The sequence below is a fragment of the Camelus ferus genome, chromosome 7, assembly GCF_009834535.1.
Source record: "Camelus ferus isolate YT-003-E chromosome 7, BCGSAC_Cfer_1.0, whole genome shotgun sequence".
Taxonomy (NCBI): Eukaryota; Metazoa; Chordata; class Mammalia; order Artiodactyla; family Camelidae; genus Camelus; species Camelus ferus.
Window position 1 is genome coordinate 40,746,644 of NC_045702.1, and position 15,991 is coordinate 40,762,634.

At 53.6% G+C, this 15,991-nt stretch overlaps 1 protein-coding gene across 3 annotated transcripts in view; it reads left to right on the forward strand.

Annotated features, from left to right (window-relative positions):
• Nucleotides 1–8,908, forward strand: part of CRHR2 (corticotropin releasing hormone receptor 2) — a 46,749-nt gene extending 37,841 nt beyond the window's left edge. Inside the window, exons 10-13 of one of the 3 annotated variants that reach the window (XM_032483772.1) lie at nucleotides 4,650–4,735; nucleotides 4,914–5,049; nucleotides 5,481–5,522; nucleotides 6,987–8,907. In XM_032483772.1, coding sequence (XP_032339663.1) covers nucleotides 4,650–4,735; nucleotides 4,914–5,049; nucleotides 5,481–5,522; nucleotides 6,987–7,127 — 405 coding nt within the window. In that variant the 3' untranslated portion in view covers nucleotides 7,128–8,907. Of the gene's footprint in view, nucleotides 1–4,649; nucleotides 4,736–4,913; nucleotides 5,050–5,480; nucleotides 5,523–6,986 lie in introns of all 3 variants that reach the window. The other 2 variants (XM_032483770.1, XM_032483771.1) reach the window with 2 other exon arrangements.
• Nucleotides 8,909–15,991: the final 7,083 nt, after the last annotated feature.

A 15,991-nucleotide genomic window follows, 5' to 3' on the forward strand; every position in this document is an offset into this window, starting at 1 on the left:
GGTGATGAGCAGCCTTCCACGGGGCAACACTTAGACACGTCTCAGGATTGAACCCTGGTCAGGAAGCCACACCCACACGCTTCATGCCCCATCAGTGGAGGTTGCCCGGGGGATGTTACATCCCCATATTTCCAGCGCCCCCGTCCCCTCATTTTTCAGGCTGAGCTAGCTCCCCAGCACCAGAGAAAGCCTCCAGCTGGGAATGGTCCCCTGCAGCTGCAGGTGGATGATGTATGGCACCTCAGCTCAGTCTGGCAAAAGTGTTGGTTCTTTGTTCCACAGATGGTGTCTTTCCATTCAGTGCTCCTCCCAGCAATATTCTAGCTGCCCCTGTTCCAAATGTAGATTCCAGGGCCCCCCACTTGCCACTGGGAATCTCTGGGGTGGGTCCAAGATCTGCATTTGAAACAAGCACTTTTGATGTGCATACTCTAGTTGGAGAACCACGGTGTTCAGGGGCCCTGGCGGCAGGGATGTGAGTTGTCTGGGCTTTCTCCATGACCCAGCCAGCACCCTGCGTGCAGCGGGCCTGAGGACTGAGGCCTCTGAGACTTCACTTGCCTTGGAAATGCCAACAGGAAGAATAAACTGAGGCATCCAGTGGAGACCAGGCTCCCAGAGCCTGTGAAACAGACTAGTCCCCTGGCTGCTAGGGACACCTCCAGTTCCATCTTGTGGGGCTCACTGGTGAGAAGTCACCGGACTCCACAGATCTAGGTGGGACAGGCAGGCTGACCATGTTGCTTGACCTGGTGAATGTGTACTACAAGAAGCTGAGAGCTAGGAGAGCTGAGATGTGATGGCAGCACCCCAATAAACCTGCCTAATACCCGGAGCTGGAGGGGAGCGGGTCAGGGACTTCCTCCCAGCCTGGGTTTAAAGGAGAGGAGGAACCATGTCTGAAGCTGAGGAGGGAGAGATGTCAGCCCTCCCTCCCTGCCCACCTCTGCACACACGCAGACAGTGAGGGTTTGGGGACAAGGTGGAGCTCCCATGAGCACTGAGGCTTAGCAGGTGTCCTCACCCTTGCAGGGATGGGGCGTGCACTGGAGGTGAAGGACCAGTGAGCTGGGTCTGTTTATTTCTCTGCCCTGGTGATGGGGAGACATGTGCTGTGTGGTGTGGAACAACCAGTGGTTGGAGCCCCCTGGAGTTTGTGGTGTGATCCTGAGAGAACTCTTTGCCCTCTTGGAGCCTCAGTTTCCCATCTGTAACATGAGGATGCCAGTCCCTGCTTCACAGGGTCACTGTGAGGACTAGTGGGCTCAGGACAAGTGTCGGTGGCCCTGGGGCTCTGGCTCCAGCAGTTCCTCCTGGCACTTGGAACCACAGGTTCAGATCCTGCACTGATGGGCCTTGTAGGGCTGTCCTGAGCTCCAGTTACCTGTCCCTGGCAGTGTAAGCAATGCCTTCCCTCTGTTCCTTCCACCTGGCCCACGTTTCATTAACTCCTGTGGTGTGTGCAGCGGTGCGATATGGGGATCAGGAGAAGGGTGCTGAGGCCAGCTGCCTGGTTCAAATCCTGATACCAGTGTCCCCTACCTCTGTGGCAAGGGCAAGTGATGTAGCCCATCTGAACTTCAGTTTGTGCATCTGTAAAATCAGGGTAACAATCATACCTACCTCATAAGGCGGAGGCCTGAGGAATAGTCGTGAAACAAGTGGAACAAAACCCGGAGCGGTATGAGTGCTGGTCCACGTTAGGGAGCCCTAGCCCACACTCACCTGTCCTGGCAGCACCAGAACGTCCAGACCCCCAGTCAGATCACCCGCCACCACTAACTGTGCCAGGCCCAGTCTCTGAGCAGGGTGCTCCCCCGAGAGAGCCTCCTCTGAGGTGAAGCTGGCTCCCCCGAGGAACTAGCGTGTCAGTGGGGTGTGAGCTGCCAGCATCAGCACCGGGAAGGGCGGGGCTGGGTGATGTGAGGCTGGGCCTCTCAGGGAGGCGTCTCCAAGGGGTCTGGCCTTACCCTTTCACCCCGCACCCTCTCCCCTTGGCATTCCGGGAGCGCACCGCATGCAGGCTGCTCTAAGAACATTCCGGGCTGGGAGTGCCCTGCAGGGGTTGCTGTAGTAAGGGGCAGATTTCACGGTGTTGGCTAACCTCAGTCACACTGGCTGAGAGTCGGCCTGTCTCCCCTACCCCAGGACTTTCTCTGCTGGCCTTTTCTCTGTTTCAGGCACAATCCCCCACCTTCCTTCATTTCTCAGCTCAAGTGCCATTTCTCTAGGCCTTTCTGGCCCCTTGGGACAGATAAAACACCCCCTCCCACTAGACTGCAAGCCTTCTGCCCAGGGGCTGGGTGGGCCACATCCGCTTCCATTGCTGCAGCTGGGCTCAGAGGCCTGACACGTGGCGAGGAGATTCACTGAATGAATGAATGAATGAATGAATGGAACCAGAAGCCAGGCTGGACAAGATTAGGGTACAGTGGCCATTGCTCACTGAAGAGCTGGGACTTGGCAAGGGGGGAAAGAGAGGGGTCTGAGAATGGAGCGCTGGAGCCCTTAGCATGGGCTGAGGTAGTCAGCAGCTCCCTGGGGGAGGGAGGAAGGTACCTGCGAGGAAGTGAGGTGGAGAAGATGTTGGAAAGGGGGAAGCTGGGAACCAAGCTCAAAAGCAAAGAGTGACTTGGGGGCTACACAGACCAGATTGAGATGGGGTGGGGCCAGCATCGCTGACTGCCTGCCTAAGCTGAGGAGAGGGGATGGGGACAAGAACTTGTCTTCCAGACCTTCTACACTGGCCCCTGTCCCTGCTCCTGCCTCAGCACATGGAACAGGGCCCTGTAGCCCAGAGGGACTCAGCAACTGCTTATTGGCTGGCTGGCTGGCTGGCTGGCTGGCTGGCTGGCTGGGTGGATAGGGGATGTATGTATGTCACCTGTTAAATAAATGGGTGAGCAGGTCAGCAGGTAGATAAATTGATGAATGGAATGCTGAGTAGATATTTAGATGGCTAGATGGATGGGTGGGTGGATGTTACACATTAAATGGGTAGGTGGGTAGGTAGATAAATTAATGAATGGTTGGCTGAGTAATATTTGGATGGATAGATGAATGGGTGGATGGATAGATGGATAAGAGTGGGTGGATAATTGAGTGAATTGGTTAGTAGGTTGATGGGATGATGGGTAAATAAGATTTAATGCCTGGAAATGTGGAAGAAATGAGAGTATATTTTGACTCCAACAGCCTCTACTCTCAGAGAAGTCAGGAAGAATCAGAAAAGGTCAAGTATTTTGTATCACTTGTATGAGAAAATTAGGATTGACCTATGTGTTAAGGTGACCTCATGAGCCAAAGGAATATACTAGAAACCCAGGAGCTAGAAATTAGATGAGCCTTAAGAGGAAACAAGATGCAGCAGGCCATGGGCAGCCCTGGCTGAAGGCTTCCCATCCCCCGTCACCCTGGGCTCACCAGGCTGTGCCACTGTGGGCGTGAGAGCAGCAGGCTGAGGCTAAGGAGGGAGCCCCCCAGGCCCCCAGCGCATCCTCAAGCTTCATGGTGATCCAGAGCCCACAGGGCTGTCCTATGATGCCTGCCTGTGTCCCCAGACTCCCAGCCTAGGATACAGAACTTTAGGCGGGCTTAAGAAATGATGGAATCTCAGGACTGGGACTTGGGAAGTAAGTGTGTGTGTGTGTGTGTGTGTGTGCGCGCGAGCATACCCACGCTCACCTCACACGTGTGCACACACATGAGCCAGCAAACACCCTAGACTCATATGTATGTCCTTTTGACCCATTTGGCACTTTCTTGGGAAAGATTCCCAGGGTGTCAGGCCTACACACACTCGCTTTTCAGTCTGCTCAGGCTTGGAGACAGATGAATAGAGACACAGGCGTGTCCCTGTCCTCACACACGAACACAGTCCGAGGCAAGCCCTCACACAGGCACACGGACAGGCCGACATGGGCACTTGCCCACAGAGACCACACACAGCCTGGGGCTGCCTCGGGAGGCCACACGGGCAGGTCCCGGGGAGAGGCTGGGTGCAGCCAGCTCCTATGCTGAGAGAAGGCTCAGAACGAAGATAAATGAGGCCCTTCCAGGAGCCTTGGAGTCAGCCCAGCAGCTGGTTCACCTCCATTGCCTCAGGGTGCCTGTGAAGGTTCTAGAGTCTTCCTGGGCACAGGGGCTGCGTAGTGAGAGATGAATCTCTCCTCCCAGCAGTCAAGTTATTAATCACTCCATCTGGCCGAGTCCTCTCTACAGGGCAGGGCTGTCCTCTTGGAAGGGCCTCAGGGAGACCCTCAATCAATAAGAGGGTCCCTGAGCAGAGGGGAGGGCCGGGCAGAGCCCTGGGCCCAGCTCCAGTGGCGTCCCCCGGGGAGGGCAAAGGGTCTGGGGACTCAGGAGTCATACCTGCTTCCAAGGCTGCTTTTCCTCCCTTGGGTCTGGGGGTGGAGAAACAGGCTCTGGAGCCCCGGGTGGCAGGGAACTGAGCAAATGGGGCACTTGCCTGTCCCAGTGAGGGAGGAACAGAGGCCTTCGGACCCCAGGCAGGTGCTGGAGTGCCTGGGGTGGGATGGGCATGTGCAAGAGACGTGGGTTTTCAGTGGGTCACAGGGGAGGTGGCTGCCTCTCAGCTCACCCCCACCTCATGGGCCATCCTGCTTCCTTCTCTGCCTCCCTCCCTCCAGATCAATTTTGTATTTCTGTTCAACATCGTCAGGATCCTGATGACAAAATTACGAGCATCCACCACATCAGAGACGGTTCAGTACAGGTAAGTGACGGGTGCCTTGACGCCCTGCAGGCGGGTAATGAGGGGGCCATCTGGGCCATTCCCCTGCCTCTGGGCAGGGCCCTCTGAGTCCTCACTCAGGCTCCCGGAAGAAACACCCATGAGTGAGGCCCTGACTGGAGTATGGGCTCAGATGGGTCTGGTCACCCTCTCCCCACAGGAAGGCAGTGAAGGCCACCCTGGTTCTCCTGCCCCTTCTGGGCATCACCTACATGCTGTTCTTCGTCAACCCTGGGGAGGACGAGCTGTCACAGATTGTGTTCATCTATTTCAACTCCTTCCTGCAGTCATTCCAGGTGGGGCGCATGGCCGGATGGAGCCACAGTGAGCTTTCCTGACCTGGCATCTGTGCCCTCACAGAGCCCTTCACCCAGGACTGGTGTATGCGTGGTCCACTTCATACACACCGAAATGCAAGCACGTGCACACCCTGAACCCGGGCCCTGGCCCCGTCACTCCCACCCCAAGGCCCAGCTGGGCCCACCCACAACTGGGTTAGGGTCACCCCCGTCTGCAGCTACTGCTGGCCCAGCCCATGCGGGATTCACGGCAGCCTGTCATTCCCAGTGGACTCCAGTACACGTGCTCCATGATGGGGGTGCCCACCCCGCTCTGAGCCTCCAGGGTCAAGTCAGAGTGTTTCCCCAGTCATCCTGTCCCCACTCCACCCCTCCAGGCAGAGCAGCTCCCAAAGCAGGTCACTGACCTCTCCCTCCTTCCTTCCCAGGGCTTCTTTGTGTCTGTCTTCTATTGCTTCTTCAATGGAGAGGTATGAGACCAGGGGAGAGGTATGGGTCCAGGGGAGGCCTGGGCTCTGAGGTCCCCAGACCCCACTCCAGGGCAGTTCGAGTGGAGCCCCCCAACCTTTTGGGAGTCCTTGGCTCTGCTCAGCTCTGCCCTGGAGAAGGGAGGGGAAGGCAGGAGAAACCACCCAGCTTTGGGGGGACAGGAATCCTGCCTGAGGGACTCCAACCAGTTTAGAAGGTCAACTATGCAGGCCAGAATCAGTGTGCTGGCTCTTTACAATGCACTGGTGAGCAGGGAGCCCAGGCCACAGGGTCTCACAGAAGAGGGAAGCCACAACACAGGTGGTGACGGGAGAATGCTTTCCAGGAGCAAATCAGGTATAACCCGTCCATCCAAGCCTTTATGGACCCAGGGAGCAGAAAGTCAACAGCACATCCCCCACCTCCCCTCACCACCGCAGAGGAGACCGCGTGCCAGGCCGCGGGGAGGCCCGGTTACCTCCCCAGCCTTAGTGCAGAATCCTAGCGCAGCAGACTTGGGGAGATGCTCACTCAGGCCTGCAGTGGGTGAGGACACGCAGTGGGTGCTGGGGCAAAGAGAAGACATCTCCCCACCAGGGCCTGAGAGCTTCCAAACTCCACAGAGGAGTGCCAGTGCCATCCGGAGGCCCTTCCTCTGCCTGTACACAGGGCGATGGCGGAGTCTGCACACCTGGGTCTCTGTCCACTAGAGCAGACCCCAGATGGGAAAGGCCAAAAGTGGAGATCGGTATGAGCTGGGGGGCAGGGAGAGAAGGAGCCGCTAGAGCAGGCGAACAGTGAATGCCTACGGAGCGCTTATTCGGTTCAGCCACGCGCCAGGCACGCACCTGGATGACACGATCCATTTGCAGACGGATTCTTCTGTTTCAAAACAAATGGAAATAAAATGGCACCAGCAACGATCAGGTTTTGAAATGAGTAGCTTTCTAATCTTAGCTGTGTGCCATGGTAAGAAGGTGGAGTCTATCAGGAGGTAGATAAGGTCAGGGATGTGGAGGAGGCAAGAGGAAGGTCTTTCAGAAGAGAGAAGGATGCTAGCCAGGTGTGCGAGTAGAGCGCACACTTGAGCAGGGCCTGGGAGAGTGCAAGGGGCAGATCTGTGAAGCCAGGTCCCCTAGTCCTGCCTTAGAGGTGTCAGAGCAAGTGGGGGCACGGAAGGCAGTGTGTCCAAAAGAAGCATCAGGTAGAGAGAGTGGAGTGTGGAGTGTCTCCAGAGAGAGATGAGGAAGGAGGGGCCCCCAAGAGAGGCTGCAGAGAGGAGGCATGAGCTTCAAGGGCCAACAGCATCAGGATAAGGACCCAGCTTTTGGAACCAGCCAGTGGGTGTGCGGGTGGCATTCAGGGAAGCCACCCCAGTCTCAGCTGACGGGACAGGGAGCAGGGGAGAGGACTGGACCCAGGAGTGGCCCCCGCGGGCCCAGCTGAGCCTCTGCCTCCCCCTGCAGGTGCGCTCCGCTGTGAGGAAGAGGTGGCATCGCTGGCAGGACCATCACTCCCTCCGAGTCCCCGTGCCCCGGGCCATGTCCATCCCCACGTCACCCACACGGATCAGTTTCCATAGCATCAAGCAGACGGCCACTGTATGACCCCATAAGTGCCCCCACCTCGCCCGTCACTCCACCATGGGGACAGCCTTCCAATCCTCCTCCAGTGCCTTTCTCTGGGTTCTCCCTGCCACGCAGGCCCTGGTGGGGGCAGATAGGGGAGAGACCAGCTCTCCAGGCTGGCAGGAAAGAAGCTGTGCAGCAGCACGAGGGGCTCTCGGGAACCCGAGCGAAGAAGTCACAGGAGAAGAGAAGAGCGGGTCACATATCTACAGGCATTTGCCCACACCAGCCTCTCTCGCACCGTCCTCACTGTAGCTACGATCACAGATGAGGAAACTGAGGCCCAGAGCCAGGAAGGGGCCCTGACCAAGCCACACAGCTAGTGGTGGGCCTGGGGCTCCTCTGCCCGACTCATGTCACGGGTCTTCCCACCAGAAACAGCGTGAGAGTTGGTCCCCCTCACTGCCTTCTGCCTCTGTGCTCAGCAGCGCCACCTGCAGCTGGGGGACACACAGCAGCTCTAGTAAAGATTAATTCCGTGGGCTTTATCCCAGGGACTCTCACCTAGAGAAGCCTCATCTACACCCCACGCTGGACCTGGCCGTCCCTCCACCCCTCCCCATTCTCCTGCCCCTGGAGCCCCAGGAAGGATGCTGCCTCTTTTCCTGAGAGACCTCTTCTCAGCCTAGTCTACAGATTCAGGGCCTTGGGGAGGGGCTGATGGGGAGGAAGACGTGGCCGGGGCAGTCATACACTCTTAGGCCAACCAGATACATCATGCAGGACGAAACAGGGAGGAGAAGCGTGGAGGACGGGTTGGGAGAGGAGGTGGGTAGAAGAAGCAGAAACCAAAGTAATCCCTCAGCCCCCACCTGAGACTGGGCTTCAGCCTCCCCTTCAGAAACAACATCTCTGCTGTCTGTGAAATAAACCATGCCTCTGTGGAAGCGGCCTCCCCTCGGGTCAAGTTGCCCAAGCATCCAAAAGTGTGCTGGGGGTCCAGGATGGCGGGCTGGGCCCGTCCCCATTTACAGAGACTCGCCCTGGACTGGGGCCGGCTCTCCCTCTCCACCTGTGCCTGCAGGGCTGTTCCTTATTCACCCAGGCCAGTACCTGCCCCTGCTTCCCAAGTGAAGCCAGTTTAACTCTGCATGGAGGAGAGGTGCAGCTCCCCCAGGGCTCTGGAATCTGGAGGGAAGTGTAAACAAGGCCCCACCACCTCCGTGACTGACAGCCAGGGCCGCCTCCATCTTGGCCCCCATCTGCCCTTCTCTCCAGGAAAGGGTGGGAGTTGAGGGGCAGCAGCAGCCATCAGGCCTGGGTTCGAAAGGTTTTGCTCTAGGTATGCCCACCAGCCCAATTTTTTAAAATTATGTATCTATCTTGCAAATTTTTAAATTGACATCTAACTTTTTTTAATTTTTAAAATTTTAATACTTTTTGTAGAGGGAGGTGATTAAGTTTACTTATTTATTTTTAGAGGAAGTACTGGGGATTGAACCCGTAACCTCGTGTATGCTAAGCATGCGCTCTAGCACTTGAACTATACCCTCCCCCCGATATCTAATATTTTTACGTAAGTTTTAAAACTTGTGAAAGATGTGATTTCTGGCATTAGGTAAATACTTACATTTTAAAATAAAACTGCCACAGCACTTTAAAATATATCATATGGAATCCAAACACAGCAGTGATTTCATGCTCACCCTCCTCTAATGAAAAAAAAACCACACAACCTACCCTTCCTTAATGGGTGGAAATTTTAAGTTGTTCTTTTTCTCTTTGAACTTGTATTTTCATTCCATTCCCCCTATCAAATTTATTTTTTTTTTACTAATGCAGCAATTTTTATGGTTGAAAGTCTTTGATTGCTCACTTTATCATACTTCTCTGCCATAAAATATACTTAGAAATTGAAATATTTAATTTCCCATCACCAAAGATTCTAAAGGTTTGATATAAAAGGTAATATAAAATTTCTTAAAACAACATTGATACTAAACATTTTTATAAGTAATGATTAAACCTAAAAAGGAAAATACTGAAAAGACATCTTAGCGAAAGAGATAGGAAATTAATTGTTCATGAATCTATGGATGAATCAGGACTCAGTCAGTGTCATTTCTTTTTTTCATTTTTACAGCTCTACATGCTGAGAACCCTTTTCACATAAATAAGTAGATGTCACCCAATTTTCTGAACTGAGATGTGTGCCAAAAACTGCTTAGTGATCTATCATCAAAGATGATCTGTCAGCTGACCACTTGATTAAGTCCTCTTTAAATAAGACTGGAAAAAGTGAATTGAAAATTATCAGACTTGTCAAGGGCTGCCCAGGTACCACACTCCTTCCATGGTTCACCACGGGCACCTGGGGGCCCCGCTGATGCCGGGGCCAGGATGGGTGGGTTAAGCGCTGGGCGATGCACAGCGTGAGAAGCGCTGGGGTGCCCCATTTCACTTCTGTGCCAGTGAGAGTGGTGGGGAGCCCAGACTTCGTGGGCCCCTAAGACACAGAACCGTTGCAGATCTTGGAAAGTCTAACTGCACACTCAGAGGCGTGCTTTTGGCTGCTTCCATAATAAGCATCATTGGGACTCCTGTAGAGCAAGGAGCTGTAAATGGCTCCGCCCCAAGAGGCTACTTAGAGAGCCCTGCTGCCTGAGGAGACGAGTGCTCATCAGAGCAACGCAGAGAACTCAGTCCTCCGCGGAGCCTCAGCGCCAAGTCCCGACCACTCATCGCTGCCCCTCAGATGCGGACCGCTCATTACTTGCCCGCGCTGCTCCCTGCAGGGCCTGCCCCAGAGTCCCCAAAGTGGCTAACCCTTGTGCAGCAGGCAGCTTGACCTGCTCCCTCTGCAGTTTGGAGAGGCCCCTCCTCAGTCCTGTGCTGACCCTGCATCCTTTCATTATCGGGGCCCATTGTCAAGGCCCCCGCTGAGCTCTGGCCTTGAAATGCCACCAGTGCCATTAGACCCTCTGGGTCCTCCACTCGTTAACCTCGACCGGCCCCTGTTTCTCGCAGCCAAGCCAGTCCTCGTTAGCGTCTGCTTCAGTGCAGGCAGCCCCTCGCCTGCGGACCTTCCTGGAAAGTGGCCTCATTAACAGACTCCTTAGAAGGCAAGTTCCCAGACTCCTGTTTAACCCTTCCCTGCCCCAATTTACAATGCTGAGGAAGACTTGAGACCTCAAGAGTTGTCTTCACACCAGCCTTCTGGCCCCACTGCCAGTGAGAGACCACAGACAGAGCCCTGTCCCCAGCACAGCTGCCACCCCCTGACCCACCATCAAAGTGGGGCCCCAAAGTGCCTGCTGCGGTATGAGCCTATAAGTGACAAGTTTGTCTGCAGGTGTGGCAGGTGATGGTAGAAATTGAAAGGCGAGGATGACAGTTCCCTGCTGGGAGGGCCCATGTAGAGGTGCTACCCCGGGGGTGGGGGATGGTGGTGAAGGCTCCAGACCTCAGTTTCTTGTGGAGGAGACGAACTAGCAGCAGAACAGAAAACAGACTTAAGGTAGAGTTAATATGCAGAAACTGACTGCCAACATGTGGACTTACATAGAGATAGAGGCTCACAGACGAGGCAAACACTCCAGGGGCCACAGAGGGAGGCTCATATGGACACAGAGAGACTCCTAGGGATGCACAGAGGTGGACCCAGACACTGGACGGACACACATCCATGCCAGTCATTCCCTGAGCACCACTGTGTGCCAGGTATGGAAATAACACTATGAATAAGACAGGTTCCCGTTTCAAGAAATTCAAAATCTAGTTGAGAAGAGATGGCTCCCAAACAGTACAAGGTAAAAACAGGAAAAAGGAATTTGTGCTCTGCATCCCTACCTGAGTGGATTTCTGTGTCCATTTCTGTTTGTCCTCGTGGGGAGAAGGGGTTCAGCCCGCTCTTGCAGCTGGACTTTCCTCAGCCTCCTGCTTTTGCCACATCTTTGAGCCCATGCCCGTGGTGGCCCCCAGCCAGACAAGGTTTATGGCACACAAAACCTCAGCCACCCTCCCCTAATTCTTTCCCACGTCCCCCCACCCAGGCCCTGGAGCTCCCAGACAGCACAGACCTAGACCCGCACAGTTTGCTGTTCTTCCTTCCTGAGCACCTTCAGAGCCCCCTGGGCAGATGGGGTGCAGGTGCAGTGAGATGGCTGGGTGAGAAGGGGGCTGTCACAGGAGAGACAGGTGAACGGCAAGTTGTCTCCTTTGCATGACTGAAGCCACAAGGAGGCATGTCTGGGGTCTACAAGGCCCCAGGGGTGTCATTTCCCAGAGTGACATTTCAGCCAGGGTCAGAGAGAGTTCGGTAGAAAAGAGCTGTCCCTGCAGCCAGGGAGCCTGGCCAGGGGCCCACTGCTCTGAGGACACCCCTGTGTGTGCCCAGGCTGAGGGCACCCCCTCTTCTCCACTCCACATGTAGACAGAAAACTGCAGTAGGAAGGCCTCCACATCATTCCAGGACTCTCCTGCAGGTGTCCACAGATTTATCCCGCCCCGAGGGGCCCCATGCCTCGGTGGGTCCTGACTTCCTGCTGGGTGGACAGTGAGCCCACCCTTCACCAGTTCCAGGTAGGGTGACAAGACCGGGTCTGCCCCAGCTCATATAGGTTTACACCTGTTGTCCTGGTGTAATTAAAAGCACCCCTCTCACCCTCACAAATGTCCTGGTTTGGACAATAAGCTACAGTTGACCCCTGAACCAGGCTGGAGGGTAGGGGTACCAACCCCAGGCAGTCACAAAGCTGCCTATTACTTACAGTCAGCTGTCCATGTCTGCGGTTCCACATCTGGGGATTCAACCAACCTCCGATTGTGTAGTCCTGCAGCTCGCATTTAGTGGGGAAAAAAATCCATCTAAGCGGACCTGCGCAGTTCAAAGCCACGTCGTTCAACAGTCAACTTTGTATGATCACTCTATTAAACCCCACATTTGTCTGGGTACATAGTAGGGGCCACAAATGCTGCTTGAGTAAATGAATGAGAGCCAGGTCCACACAAACTTCCAAATGTTAGCTACTGCACTTTGGAAAGAGCCCGCGTAGAAGGGACCCTCCGAGGCTGCAACCCAAGACCAGTCCGGATATCTGCCTGTTGGACAAATGGGAAGCAGAGAGGGACAGGGACAAGCTGATTCTAGCTCTGGAACAGAACTGTCCCTCAGTCTCTGCTGTGAATACAACCCAGTAATTAATTGTGATTCTTAATTAGCTGAGGCCCAATCCTGATAAACAATTGGGCATCATGGATCCCCATGGAGGCCCCTCTGCCCAAGAAGGTGGAGAAATTCAAAGACCTGTCGTTTCTTCCTGTATCCCCCAGCTCGGGCCTCCTGTTCTCTGGGGAAGGCTGGTGGTGGGCCCACCAGGGACCCTGCAGCTGCCGCCTTCCCTTCTTATTCTTCCAGCGCAGTCCAAATACTCGTCCTCTCAGGGCTTTCCGAAGGGTGCACTGCGGGTCTGTGCCCCTTGTTTCTAAGCAAATTAACTCCCCTAGCCCTGCGTCTCCAAAGCCTTCTCATTCCTCCACCTGAAACACATTCTGGGCTCTCCCCCACACACTCAACATGCAGGCTTGGATGTTAAGGTCTTTGCACCTGAAGGAATGAGGAGAAAAAAATCCTTCCTTGGAAACGTGATGGATTCTTTTCCTTAGAAAAATATAAATGTATGAACTGCAAAAGTACAGTGTATTGAATAGTGCGTAAAGTGTCTACAGAAATCCTCAAAGGAACCACGGACCCAAGTTTCAAAGCCCCTGGCCTCAGGATGAAATTAAACCGCTCTAATTTAGCTAATAAGAATTCCCTGCGTTGGCGGTGCTCAGGGCTGCGCGTGTATTAGAGGTACCAGGGCATTTAAAGCCACACGGGTTTCCGCGTCCACTCCAGACCTCCTGACACACGATCCCAGGAGGTGAGAACTCGCACTTTTAACCATGGTCCTCACACGGGAGAACCCTGGGGGCCGCTGGCATGTGAGGCCCTTCCTTTGCTGTGTCCTGCTCTGCGCCCACCTCCCCTGCAGCAGGCGACTCCTCTCTCCCAGAGGCCTCACTGCTGGCCAGTTCACCTACCTACTGCAGTAAGGTTTAGTCTCCTCCAGCAGGTGCTAAAGGGCGTGAGGGCAGGGCCTTGTCTGCTCCCTGCCCTGAATTACCAGCACCCAGGAGATGTCAGCGTTCCAAAAGAGATTTCATTTCAACTAAGGGTTCCAAAAGCATGAACCTGAAAACCACTGAATGTATACAATCTTTTGTTACTGACCCGGGTCCTTGGACTTCTTAAGCAATAGAAATTGACAAGGGGCCAGAGAAGAAATTCAGGGAAGGCTTTACTGGGACTTGTGCTGCGGCACAAGGGAGTGAAAATAAGAAGCAGGTGCCCTTGCTCACTCCCCGAGGGGAGGTGAGCTGGTTCCTTAGATGGAGTGAGGAGCAGAGGGTTGGGCAGGAGGTGGTGCTGTGTGCAGAGGTCGTGCGCAGTACCCTGCTTTGGCTCTGAGCCTCAGAAATGGCAGTTTTTACACAAATACTGAATGTGGCAGCTGCCCTGGAGAAAATGCGTTTGGAAGTCATTTAAGTATTTCTTGAGTGCCTACCGAGTGCTAGGCCCTCCCCTGAGCATAAGGGAGGAGACAGCCTTGCATGAAGCGGACCCAAATCCTTGTCCTCATGGAGCTTACAATCTGATGTGGAGACTGAAAATCAGACAAGGCAAAGAAGTAAAATGTGCTATTGAGTGTTAAGAGCTAAAGAGGACAGGGAAAGGGGTATGAAGTGTGTATTGATCTGAATGTTTGTGGGGGGGCGAGGGTGTGGCTCAGCACTGAAACTGCAGATAAAATGGCTGGCGGAGGGTTCACTGGGGTGACCCGTGAACCAAGTCCAGAAGGAAGTGAGGGAGAGGATGTAAGGATGGACGCAGAAAGCATTGCAGACAGATGAACAGCGAGGGCCGAGGGCCTGCTTCTGGGTGTGCTGGGGCAACAGGACGGAAGTCTGTGTGTGAGTGTGTGGGCACATGTGTGTGTTTGGTGGGGGGGTTCACACAGGTGTTATTCTTGAGTGAAAAAAAAAGCTACTGAGAGTGGGACCACTCTGGCTACTGGGTGTGAAATAGATTGCGAAGGGGCGCAGGTGCAGCAGAGTTCAGATAAGAGTCTTTGGCAAGAGACCAGTTGGGAGATGGCAGTGGCTTGGACCAGGGTGGTGGCCCGATTCTGAGTATCTAGTGAAGATGGATTTGATGGCCTGGATGTGGCATGGAAGAGAGAGAGAAGTCAAGACTGGCATTAGTGTCACTAACCCAGAGGACAGGTTAATGGTATGGACCAGTTTGCAAGTTCAATTTAGAATTCTTTTGAGAAAGATGGAAGGTCTGACCTCAATTTTAAAAAGAATGTTCATAAAGATTCTTTAAAGCTTGTCGGTGCTTTTTATTCTTTCCCATAATCTCATTGTGGTTAATCTCACTGTCAATTAACTCACACTCAGAAGCAGAACAGTGTGTTTTGATGAGCCAAAAAAGGTTTTAATTAGCCTAAACTGTTTCAGTTAGCATAACTACTTCTACACTAATTATTGGTGATTGAGTTTTAAGACCCAACAAATGCAGACACTGGCTGGAAAAATTCTACCTGGGCCTCCTTCTGCACCAAGACCTGAGTGTTAAAAGAGGAGGGCAGAGCGCTTTGGCTCCCAAAGAGGGAAAGGCTCTCTCTTCTCAGCCCCAAGCTCATAAAACGTCCATTGGGTTCAGGCTCAGGCTGTGGCTTGGGACGGTGGTCTTGTGGAGGGTTAGAGCAGGGCTGTCACAGCTAGATTTCTGTCTAGAAGAGTCAGGGCTGGAATCCACTTCCCATGATTTCCAGCACATAGCCCCAGCCAGCGCCGCTCCAGCAACATCGCAGCTCCCTGAGTGAGCTCACCCAGGGAAGCTGAAATCCCACTGCTCAGGGCCCAGCCCCCACACCTTGAGGGCCTATCTTACGGTTCCTTGTATAAAAACTCTCTTAGCTCTTCTCCCAGCCCCATACGTAGGCAACTGTGCACATGTTTATGCCCTAACGACTTGGACCATTGACTCTGTTCTGGCACGTGCCCTAACCTGGGCAAAAGAATCTTAAATGGCTTCACACATGATGCCTAAATGGTTTTGCTATGTCTTCATATAAAGGCAAACAGGAATGCTCTGCACCTCCTGATGCCAAGTAAAAATTATAGTGTGTGTGTGTGTGTGTGTGTGTATGGTAAATACCCCAAATGGGCTAATGTTGAACAGTGGACAAGAGATAAAAGTAGGAAGATGAGCAAGGGCCAGATGAGAGGAAGAGAAAGAGAAATGAGAAGATGGAGGAGGGTAGAGCTCAGTGGTAGAGCACACGCCTAGTATGCATGAGGCTCTGGGTTTAATCCCCAGCACATCCATTAAAAATAAATAAAGAATCCTAATTATCCCCTACTCAATTTAAAAAAAAAATGAGAAGATGAAAATTTAGCTAGATAGGGCACTGAGCAAAATTAGTGGTTGAGGACAGAAACTGGAGTTCATGAAGACAGAAAATATCACTTCTGTAGCCAAACAGTGAGCCTACAGCATCTTCTTGCCCCATCCGTCATCCTCCTCCCACGTGCTAGCATCGCCCTCCTCAGAGAGAGGTCACAGGCACAGCTTCTCTTGAAATAAGTCATGGCTGATAAAACGAGCCTTCCTAACCTGGCTGAGAACCTGCTTTTACAAACTCCAGAGTGTGGTTGGTCAAGCAGGTCTTGAGTTGAAGGGCAAGGTTATAAGCATCTCTCGATGGAAACAAACTGTTTAAACTTTGTAGTAAGTGACGGAGTAAGGCTCAGGTGCAATTAGGATGGGGAGTAAGACGTAGGCTCCTCCGGAA